At 31.4% G+C, this 12,224-nt stretch overlaps 1 protein-coding gene across 2 annotated transcripts; it reads left to right on the top strand.

Moving 5' to 3' along the window:
• Positions 1–6,240: 6,240 nt before the first annotated feature.
• LOC145134191 (uncharacterized) lies at positions 6,241–10,197 on the top strand. 2 transcript variants are annotated; one of them, XM_079069076.1, is made up of 6 exons: positions 6,241–6,469; positions 7,214–7,368; positions 7,707–8,325; positions 8,795–8,884; positions 9,553–9,737; positions 9,828–10,197. In XM_079069076.1, the coding sequence occupies exons 2-6, from the start codon at positions 7,273–7,275 to the stop codon at positions 9,966–9,968; spliced, it is 1,131 nt and encodes a 376-aa protein (XP_078925202.1). In that variant the 5' UTR covers positions 6,241–6,469; positions 7,214–7,272; the 3' UTR covers positions 9,969–10,197. The 2 variants fall into 2 exon arrangements, with proteins under 2 accessions (XP_078925202.1, XP_078925203.1); XM_079069077.1 differs by having other exon boundaries at positions 7,785–8,325.
• Positions 10,198–12,224: the final 2,027 nt, after the last annotated feature.

The raw sequence follows: 12,224 nt of genomic DNA on the forward strand, positions 1-12,224 counted from the left end.
AAGTAAAGAGTTACAAACTAAATCAATGTGCATTGATGCCAACATTAATCAATTAAAAAGTATATTGTCATTCTTTGAAAAATATAGAAATGAAGGATTTTCTCGTAGTTTAGATAATGCTAAATCCATAACAATTGATATGGATGTCGAACCTACATATCGAATAAGACGTTAAGTTACTAGAAAAAGACAATTTGATGAAATTGATAATGCACAAGAATTATTGTCAGCCGAAGAATCGTTTAGAATTGAATATTTTATGGTTGTTGTTGATATGTAAATTGTTTCATTAAAGAGTAGATTTGAGAAATTAACTGTTTTTGAAAATATTTTTGGATTTTAATATGATTCAAAAAAGTTAAAGTCATTGGATGACATTGAACTTAAAAAAAGTTGTACTAATTTCACAAAACAGTTTTCTCATAATAACTTGTGTGATGTAGAATCAAATTATTTGTTTTCTGAACTTTAAGTATTACAAATGACTTTGCCTAATGTTTTTATGTCCGTTGTTGAAATTTTAGAGTTTGTTAAAACCGAAGATTGTTATCCACATGTTTTCATTGCATATTGAATATTATTAACTATACCTGTAGCGTCAGCAGAAATAAGTTTTTCAAAATTAAAGTTATTAAAATGTTATTTGAGATCATCTATGTCACAAGAAAGATTGAATGGTTTGACTATGTTATGCATTGAAAAAGATATGCCGGATAAAACTGACCTTGATACTATTTATGATGACTTTGCTTCTAAGAAGCTCGTAAATATAAATTTTTTAGTTTTTTTTTGCTATGTTTATGTAATAGGGTTCAAAACATGTTCAGTGGCGGAACCTGTATATGGCCAGAGGGGGCCATGGCCCCCCTGATTTTTATACTCCTTAATACCTTTATTATAGTATGTGGGATGAGTTTTATTTTTTTTAACTTTATGGCCCCTTCTTTTATTATCTATACGATTAAGTAAATTCAGAAAAATATAAATCAATCTTATTTGCTTATTATCTTGAAACTAATAAAATAAAAGATAACCAACTAAATTACAGAAATTTACTGAAAAAAATCAAAACCAAATCTTAATTTTAAAAGATACTAACCGTTTGGAAAGTAAAACTATACATATAAACCCAAAACTATTCTAATTTACAATCTATTAATGTAATCTTTCATTAAATATTAAACCCTAAACTAGAGATTATCACTAAGGCCGAAAAAATTACTCACCGAAAAATAATGCCGCTCCTCAAATCTTCCGGAGTTCTCAGCAGCGAACATCGTCACTACCGCCGGAGTGCTCGTCATTCCTTCTATAATCTCTTTGCTGAACTTTGTGCTCCAAATTGGTAAAGTTTTTTTCTCTTTCTCACCCTCTTCTCTTTCTCTATCTTTTTCTTTTTGTTTCTAAAATGTGATTAGATAAGACGTTGGGATGTGAAAAAGATGTAAAAAAGTAATTGAAAAACCTCTCATTGTAAAGCTAAAGGCTGCAATATATTTATTTATTGTTATCTGTTATTTATTAATTTATGAGTTTTTATTAAATCAAGAACGTATTTGTGAAGACGGAAAATTTAGAAAAGTAGAGTTTATTTTGTTTGTTATGAATGTGTATGTTAAATGTTAATTTTTTCTTTTATATTTACTAATTATTAGTTAGTTTTGTAATTTCTTAATTGTCGTTAGAGTACAATTATAAATTTTGTAAAACAATTCAAGTAAATAACACAAAAGATTGATGAGAAATGTAATAATATTTCATATTGAGTTTCTTATTTACAACTTTGAATAATAATAAACTTGTTTATACATTTACGAGGTTTTAGTTTCGGCCCCCTGGGTCGTAGTACTCGTGTTCCGCCCCTGAACATGTTATAGTCTTTTTATTTTGTTGTTTTATATTTATAGTTTTAGATTTTTGGCTTTTGAGGCCTGTCCCAAAGCTTTTTCCTTTTCATAGGTGGGGAGTCCCCAGCTTGCAATTGTATTAATTTTTTTTATAATTAATAAAATTTTCGGAGGTTCCGCCCTCCTTTACCAAAAATAAAATTTATATTTATATATCTATTGTGAAGGGCCCCATTTTTTTTTGCCCCGGGCCTCAAATCGTATTGGGACGGCCCTGGTTGGTATGGTAATACTGTGGTATTTAAGATTTAATACCATTACTATACCAAATATACTAAGTTGGTATGGTACTACCAGCCAAACATATCGGTAACCAATTCTCTTGGTTCAGTTGGTAGCGTATTGGTTGACTCTCCATGATACATATTTGATAGCCCTAGTACAAAGTATAATACCATACCAAATATACTTGGTAGTAACTTATTTGGTTGGTACAACATGGTAGTGGTACAGGGTTAACGACCTAGGAGGGTAATAATGTTTTAACTTTGTCCACATTAGGTCCTAAAGTTTTTTTTTTTTTTTTTTTTTTTTTTTTTTGTAAATATTACACCAATATAGTTGTTATAACCGTTTAAAAAAAAATAATAAATTTTAAATTTTTTCACATTAGGCCCTTAAGGTCTTTTTTTTGTATATATTATACCAACATGGTTGTTATAACCGTTTAAAGAGTGGTAATAAGGTTTTAATTTTGTCCACGTTAGGTCCCTATTTTTAATATTTTTATCATTTCATCTAACTCTTTTACAATTTATATTAGTATCTAGTTAGATGGCTTCATCATTTCATCTTCTCATTTTAGTCGCCCATTCACCACAACCACAGTTTCAATTGAAAGGTTACATAACATTTTTTTTTTGTCATTTTACAAAAAAACTAATAATAATCAAAGTCTTAATGATTAAGGTTATGTTTGGCGTGCCACAGCTAGCTGATAAGCTAGTTTATTTTTCAATTTTTTTTAAGTTGTCATGTTTGACAAGCCAAAAAGTAGCTTATAAGCTAGCGTTTTAAAAAGCTACTTAGACTAGTTTTTAAAAGTTTTTTTATTAAAAAAAATTCCAAATATACCCATTAATTAATTAAGAAAATATATTTTTTAAATGCCCTTTTATGTCATTATATAAATTTCAGATTGCTTATAAGCCAGTGGCGAGTCAGGTTCAAAGTAAAAGAGTATCCCCAACAAGTAATGTGGTAAGTCATTACTTATCGGGGATACCCCATTACTCTTCGGGTATACTCTTTTACTTTGACCCTGGCTCCGCTAGCTTATAAGCTATCCCAAATTTATAGGACATAAAAGGGCATTTAAAAAATATGTTTTCTTAATTAATTAAGGGATATATTTGGAAAGGGTAAATGTCACTATAACCCTATAAACTAACATGATTTGGTTTAAAAGGTCCCTCATCTAAATTTTTTGCATTATAAGGGCATGAACTTGATTATTACCGGCCAATTTGGGCACTTTAACCTTTTCTATCCGGTTTATGTTCCACATATGGTCTAATTATGCCATATACTCTCCTATTTCGCCTACGTGTTCATTGACTTTTAACAGCTACTGTAGCTATCTGATTATGTATGTGAAGGTTGTGTTTCAAACTAAATAAAAGTCACAGTGACACCAGCAGTAGTGGGTTGTACTCTTAGCATCACGAACAGTACCACCACCAGCAACATACAACATACGACCAACACATTTCATTATTGAAAAACTTCTAATAAATTGTCCATCATTCCTTAGAAGGAATCTAATAAAAGGAGCAAAAATATTAGAACTCTCCATCAAGTTAAGCCATTTTGAAATTCTCAGTCAATCTATTGATCCCTATTCCTTCATTGACCGTATCAAATGGGTTCTTTAACATCTTCCCTTTAGCCTCTTCTCTTGTGTACATCACTAATCTTGTCACTTTGTTAAACAAGCCAGAACCAAGAGGATCCAGAAGATAAAACTTTATCCCTGCATCATTTTCCTTTAAAAATCAAGAAACACCAGCTATAGTGCCACCTGTCCCTACAGTTGTAACAAAAACATGTAATTTGCCTCTTGTCTCATCCCATATCTCAGACCTAGTTCCTTCATAATGAGTCGACCTCTGTAGTTTGCAAGGTTCTCAAATTGATCTGTGAAGAAGACAATTTAGAAGCCCTAAAATTGATAGAGAATATCGAGTTAACCTCTTCAATTTTGCTTGAAATGTAACACATCAGTTTCACGATGTTTAAAGACGACGACTCTTCCTAGAACCCCTGAATTTCCTCAGCTCCGTCACAACCTAAATCTGGAAATTTGGAAAAATATTGGGTTTGAAGACGAAATATCGTGATGTCGAACAGGTGTCTGATCTATGTTCGTTGCTTCAAATCTGCAACCGATGGTTCTTATACCTCTTCCCTTCAACCTCTTCTCTTGTGTGCCTCACTCCTATTGTAAGAGTTACTGTGTTGTGCTTTAAATCATTTTTCAAATCCCATGTAGGTGAACGATGATGATGATCGGTGGTAAGCGGACGATGGTGGAGAACTGGTAGTAGGAGATGGTTGTTGGTGGAGTTTGAATCCCACAAACACGTGTTGAAGAACATCTAAATCATGAATAAATCCTTATGATGTAATCAGATGAGAATGTGATATAACACAAATATTTCTTGAATCAATGAGATGGAGAAATCGATGTATTGAATAGATAAGTTATGATTCAGAGGAAAAGAAAAAAAATCACAGAGAAATGAGAACTTAGGATGGGGACGGTTGAATGGTAATTTGGCATTGAAGGTGAAAGTGCCTTAAATTTTATATACGTGGCATCTGATTTGGCATAGTAAAACAAGTCTTAGGTCCTTAATAAACAGGTTAATATGAATTTTATGCCCTTTAAATGCAAGAAAAAAAACATAAGGGACCATTTAAAACAAAACTTGATAGTTGGTTGGGCTTCAGTGACATTTACCCATTTGGAAATTAAAAAAAAAACTTTTAAAAAACTAGTCTAAGTAGCTTTTTAAAATGCTAGCTTATAAGCTTCTTTTTGGCTTCCTAAATATGACAACATAAAAAAGATCGAAAAATAAACTAGCTTGTCAGCTAGCTGTGGCGCGCCAAATATAGCTTTAATCATTAAGACTTAGATTATTTATTTATTGGTAAATATAACAAAAAATTGTTATGTAACCTTTCAATTGAAACCGTGGTTATGGTTAATAGACGACTAAAATGAGAAGATGAAATGATGAAGCCATCTAACTAGATACTAATATAAATTGTAAAAGAGGTAGATGAAATGATAAAAATATTAAAAATAGGGACCTAATGTAGACAAAATTACAACCTTATTACCTCTCTTTAAACAGTTATAACAACCATGTTGGTGTAATATGTACAAAAAAAGACCTTAGGGATATATAATGTGGACAAAATTAAAATCTTATTACTTTTTTTTTAAACGGTTATAACAACAATGTTGATGTAATATGTAAAAAAACCTTAAGGACTTAATGTGAACAAAGTTAAAACCTTATCAAATTTGTTCTAATTTTTAGTTAAAGATCAACTACAACATTAGACAATTTCTCTCTTCTAGTACTACAAATTAGTAAAGTAACTATTTTCAGTTACCTAAGAATTTTATTAAGTAAGAAGTAACTTTTCAGTTTTTAATTATAACTCTTTTCAGTGTTTTAATTATAACTATTTGATGACTAATATTTAATATCATTTTTTTAAAATTGAAGAGAGTAAACATACTTGAAATAATCATACATTTGTTGAGCAAATCCTCCCACTTGTCTTACCGTATTAATTTACTTATTTTCAATCCTCCCGCTTATTGCGATTAGAAAATAATCAATACATTTGTTGAGCAAAATCAATCCACAAAGTCAAATAAAATTTAATACCTCTGAAAAAATGCATTTAGCAATAAGAAAATAATTTTTAAAATATGAATTAAAACAAATTGTAATAATAATTGATGCCTTGATGATACTCTAAATTATGTATCTGATTGACATATTGACGTAGGGAGTGAAGTCTTCAGGTTAATTAAAGCTGTGTTTCAAATAATTCTCAAATTATTGAAATATACAATTATCTATATTTCAAATAAAATAATTTGAGAATTATCGATTATTTTTGTTATTCTCTCTTCAAACGCAACAAATTTATCTGAAAGCAATGGATTGAAAATGATTTGTTTATCCATCAATTAAATCGAGATAAAAACAAAGTCAAACCATCTAACGATATTCTGACTCTTTTCTTTATATAGAGTTGGTGATAATTAAAGCTGTGTTTTGTTTTGTCTTGTTTTTAACTTGGGTGACGATATCAATACGACACGTGTACAAATAATATAGAAAGTGTTAAAGAAACCCAAACCCAAACCCAGGTTAACTCCGTGTCTACGTTTCTGATTCCCTTACTCAAACTCTTTCCCTAAACCCTCAATTCTTCCCACAAGTTCGTTCTCCATCATCATCATCTAGGGTTTCCCCCTCAAAAATACCAAAATCAATTGCGGTTCTAGGGTTTCTCTTGATCATCTGCAAATCGTAAGTGATTCTGTTCTCTGTTGCTTTCTCTGTATTTTACTTATTTGTCGGATTGCGGTATTCATATTATGTTGACGGTGTTTTTCTGTGTTGATTTCTGATCATCGACATGTGTATATCTGTTGTTGAATTTTGAAGTATTTTTTAAGTCGATGAATTGTTGGCTTGTAATGATCATCTATTGTTGTTGGACATAATCGATGATCATGATTTGACTTTATGCCACGAAACCATTTGCCTTATATTAGAATCTTTCGATTCAAGTGGTTTTGAGTAATCAGAAGTGATGATAAAAATTCAATAATCCAAGAAGACGCATTGGTGGTAGGTTTGCTTTTATGCTTTATCAGGAAGTTACCATATGATTTCATTTTTCTTAAAATCTATTTATTTGTAAAAAGAGTTTTACTTGCACTTTTTCGGATCTGATCATGCTCACTTGACGTTAGAGTTCTACCACTGTGATGATTAGACCTAAATTAGGGTGCTTTTTATGCCTTGTTTTATCTATTGTTATACAATTCAGAACAGGATAATGGTTTTCCTTTATTTAACATTTTACAAATTTTCCCTTATTTAACTTTTCCTTCCATTTCCCGAGTGCTATCATTTTCTCCTTAATTTTTAAACATCATTTATTCAGACAACACTTAGTCAAAACAAAAGGTGTAATTGTTATGAATCTTTTCTTCAAGCATATCAATAATGGTTTTCCTTTTTAAATATTTTCTAATATTGATCCAGGTAATATCTTGGAGGTTTTGGAAGACAAGGTTTCTTGATTGTTGTGACAAAGTTGATATATGGATTCCATGGATGTTAAAGGTATTGCATGGGTTGGTAATATCTATCAAAAGTTTGAAGCTATGTGCTTAGAGGTTGAAGAAGCTATGTGTCAGGTATAACTATATCATTCTTTATTGACTAATTTTTATAAATGGTCCCTGTGGTTTCCCAGAATATCAAGTTTAGTCCCTAACTTGATATTCTGGGAAACCATGATAGAATTTGAAACCACAGGGACCTTCCATGAGACCAAAAAAAGTTATGGACTAAATTTGATATTCTGGGAAACCACAGGGACCATTTATGAATTTTCTATATCTGTCAAGAATCTTGTATATACCAGTCAGTAAACTGTAAACCTGGATAAAGTAATAAAAGATATTCATTTAGCGAGGTTTATTTATTTATATATAGATAAATGAATAAATAAATAAATATTCATTTATCTCAGGAAACAGCTAAATATGTTGAAAATCAAGTCCAGACAGTGGGGGCAAGTATGAAAAAGTTCTGTTCTGATGTGATGCAGGATTTGCTTCCCCCTTCATCAAAAGATCTCTCTAAAGTTGCAAGTGCAGAATTACTATTAAACCCTTATCTTGAATTTGGAATACACATGAAGCCCATATCAACCTTCAAGGAAGATGTTTTAATTAAAGATCAAGATCCTATTCCTGTCCATGTGAAGGGTATTTATGAGGACAAAAATGGTATTTCTGAGGATAAATTGAACTCTAGCAATGATGCTTGGGAAGACTGGTCGTTTAATTGGGATATAAGTGATCAAGATGAAGCAAAGTGTGTGGAAGCATCAAATGAAGATATAATAGAGTTGGAGACAAGAGGAGGGCAGGAGGGGCAAATATGTAATTTGGTCAAGGGGGCTTCTCCAACACTCACTACTAAATTTGCTAAATCGAGTAGAAAGGGAGTGAAAAGATCCAAATGTATCTCCTCTAACAATATCATAAGAACAGAACATACAAATACAGCTACATGTGAAAGTAGTGAGTTGGAGGTTTCAGAGGCTCATTCTAATACTTCAAGTGGTGGAGATGTGTCCCATTCAGGTATATCTTAACACCAATATACCTTCCTTAAAATTGGCAATAACTTCTTAGTAGCCCTAACAGAAATAAGTAGAAGTACCAGAAATGTAATAAAAGATAAGTGAGGGGGGAATTTGGTAAGTTCCCTTGTTAAGTTGGTTTAGGTAGCTTAAATACAAGTTTAGGTTGAGTCGGTTAGTATCTTTGAACAGAATTAGTTGAGTCATGAGTGAGAGATCACTTGGCCTCGCGAAAGCCAAGAACCCTTTGTATTCTTTGATTTTAGTCTATAATTCTGCAATTAAACCCTAGTCTACATCACAAAGTAGTTACTTTTTGCTAATGCTACCAATATGAACATTGGACTTTACGTGTTACATATTAGTAATGAAATGTAACTATATAGTATTGCTTTTATGGGTAAAGAATCTTAAGTTTGTTGCTATTATGTGTCAAGAATATTCACTTCTATTTGCTCTTTTGGTTGCAGATCCATGTGAAAATAGTAGCCACCCAACCGTTAGTGCTAATACTCAGTGTGGTCAATCTGTTGATGATGAGTTATTACAATCCCATACAGGTAAACTATCATTACCCAATTCCTTTTTTTTTTTTTTTTTTTTGTTTTCCATTAAGATAAATGATGCATAAAGAGTATTTGAGAAAATGAAGACACACTTGTGGAAATGGAAGAAAAAAATTGACGAAAATTTTCCTTACTTTCTCTATTAAGTTGTTCTTTTTGTGTTAAGTCAAAAAAAGAAACACTCGATTAAGTTCTTTAAGTCAAAAAGAAACAACACCTTAGGTGCTGTTTGTTTTTTCGAAGTTAAAACGTCTACAGTCTGTGGACCACATCTGCAACCCTCTGCAGAAGAAGAGGTGGACCAAACGTCTGCAAACTATAATAAGAAGTATGTTTGTTTTTTAACGGCAGCATGCTGCTGAAATAAACTGAAATTAACCATACAATAGTTAAAAATAATTCAAAATCAAAAATTTATTTAGTTTTAATGATATGCAAATCGAATATAAAATTCATTGTGATGATATGATTTTTAAAGACAAAAATATTAAAAAAAAAAATAGTTGCGAAAGGCCAAGTACTGCGTGTGTTCTGCATGGCGCAGCCAGAAGTGATTTGTTTAAAAAAACAAACAGCCCCTTAGTTATGGTACATAAATTTATTGATATATTTTTTTTTTGGAAGAATCAATAATATATGTTAGTTAATGTTAAATAATTTAGGAAGTTCAGCTTCAGCACACCATGATCATCCAGATTTGGAACAGGAAGACAATACTACTACTGGAGATATATATGTATCTGAATCAGGGTTTGAGGAAACATGTGTTTTAGTTGATGGAAATGATTATCATCATCCTATTCCTATTCCTATCAACCACAATGAACAAACAAGATGCTCATACAAGGTATATATTTATATATATTTACATTTCTTTACTTTTAGTAAAATATGTAACAAATAAAGACTGACTACAAAAATACCTTTTGCATTGCAGAAAAAGATTCAGGGTGCGTTTTCTTTAAAAAAGAAGTCAGCAAGGAAGCAAGAGTACAAGCAACTACAATATGACAACAATCTCATGTTTTCAGATAACAAAAAACCCAACTCAATAGACTCAGAATGGGAGCTTCTCTAGATCTTCCTCTCTTTCTCATTATCAACCAACCCATTTGTAAATAAATTCCTTCCTATAAATATGTATACATGGTTCCAGCCCCTTTTCAGCACAATTGATCCCATTAAGTAAAGCTCGAGGATCAGGTGATTTGAGTTAAGGGAGCTGTTAATAGTATTCATTGTGGAGTTGACTTAAGCTCTTATTTGATGCCATAATGATAATGATTATATATATTGTAATTTGTAAATGAACCTTGGTATTTCTTAATATCATGGAATGCAAGGGAACTAAGGTTAATTTCCAGTTATTTAAGAAGAAAAAATTATGTCGCTATTACTTGGGCTTTTGGGTTAACCTTATTGCTACAAAAATGGTTGTGATGATAGGTGTTGTGTTGGTTCTTTCGTAAGATTGTGTTTGTTATCGGATATGATGACACTGAATTACAATTAAAATTCAACTACTTTACTGTTGGTTTTTTCAAAATGGACTCATTTACATACCATTTCATAAGTCCCTACAAGCCCATCATGTAATGAAATAGATAAGAATCTCCTGTTCATGAATATCTTGGAATTTGAGAATACATCTGTCTGATAAAAGATCATAAAGATCATAGGATCAATGATAGAGGATGTAATTTTGATCCGATTAAATAGATCGACTGTTAGAGGAAAAGAAGGAGCATAGGTGTCGCAATTCCATATTGTAGAGAAGAAAACGAAGTAATATTGTGAGTGGAGTTCATTACTTGACTAACTTATTAAATGTACACAACTACAATATATAATTGAATTGTTAACCATCTAACACTTTAATTAACAGAATTATTAACTACCTAATTATGTCAAACTAATTAGTTACAGGCTACCTATTGTATTTTCTGATTGTTGGAATGCGTCGATCCAAAAAACACGTTATAGAAGCAATAAAAACAATGACCATAACATACAATTATGGATCCATGTTCATTGGGGTTGGAATCGGTACAGTTGTAGTTATTATTTTTTTTTTTTCTAAACCGTATAAAATACGAATTATAGTTGTTAAACTTTTTTTTTTTTTATTTTGCTAAAACTTATTTGACTACCAATAAGTTTAGTTAGTATATGTTGGTAAATATATATACCAACATGTATAGAGGTTTTATGAATGACATTTTTCATGTTCTTGAACATTATGAAACATGAATGTGGCTTGTGTGAATGATAGTTTTGTGAATAACTGAGATTGAAAACTCGATCCAATTTATTTATTTATTTATTATTAATTTCTACAATGAGTTTAAAATTTAAAGCAGTGGAGGAAAATGGGACACGTCAACGTAAGTTTAAACTTTAAATTTTCCTAATACGGTAGATGGTAATATCAAAGCTCTTGAAAAATTAAATACCAAACACACTTAAAAGTTAAAAGGAAATCTCCAGAAAAATTTCAAACTTTTGGGAAAAGTTTCATTTTAGTCTTTTTTTTTGAAAAAAATAACCCATGATACCGAGTAAATTGAACACGTTGGTCCTTTTTATCCGATCACCCTTATTTAGCCGGTTGCATTTGCTGATTTGGCATTCAATGGCTTATGTGGACTGAGGTAAAAACAAACACCCTCATTAAGTGAAGAAACCCTGAAATTTAATCCTTTCTTCCATTCTTCCTTCTCTCGTTTCACCCACCTCAGTAAAATAGGGGTTTTACCCATCTTGAAGGAGGAAAATGGACGACGTGTATGATTTGGATAGTATAATTGTGGAGCTCGATGATTATTTTAAGAGAACTAATTTCCCAATGCAGAGATGAATTTATGAATATTCTCTGTGAAGAAGACGCTGATGATGATGCAACTGATGATGCTCAAGCTCAAAATAATGCTCAACCTCAAATCCACAACCAAGGATCGGACTCAGAGTATGTGCAAAGTAATGATGAAGAAGAGACCGAGGATGATTTCGAGTATTCCATCCACAACCCAAAGGTGAACCGGAACTTAATGAAACCAATACTTGGTGAAAGGTATAAATCCCCACATGAGATAAAATGTTTTTAACTATCTATGCTATTAGTAAGGGTTATCAAATTCGTTTAAAAAAGTGTGATAATGTTAGAATAGTGGCAATATGTGGAAGTACTCTATAGATGTATCCATTCGTGGTTAGGGCTTCTTGGATGAGTACTAAAAGGACATTCCAAGTAAAAAAATCTTGTAGACCTATGACATCCAAGAATTTAGGTCAAAGACTGTGAACGGTCAAGTTCACAGTAAGTCTCTTGGTATTT

This window comes from Lactuca virosa, chromosome 8 (assembly GCF_052849685.1).
Source record: "Lactuca virosa cultivar CGN04683 chromosome 8, Lactuca_virosa_CGN04683_v6, whole genome shotgun sequence".
NCBI lineage: Eukaryota > Viridiplantae > Streptophyta > Magnoliopsida > Asterales > Asteraceae > Lactuca > Lactuca virosa.

Excerpts from the sequence above, each read along its gene's own strand:
- LOC145134191 (XM_079069076.1), top strand. The coding sequence starts at position 7,273 with ATGGATTCCATGGATGTTAAAGGTATTGCATGGGTTGGTAATATCTAT. Across the intron at positions 8,885-9,552 it reads GTTATTACAATCCCATACAG|GAAGTTCAGCTTCAGCACAC; the intron begins GTAAACTATCAT and ends TAAATAATTTAG. Across the intron at positions 9,738-9,827 it reads AAACAAGATGCTCATACAAG|AAAAAGATTCAGGGTGCGTT; the intron begins GTATATATTTAT and ends TTTGCATTGCAG.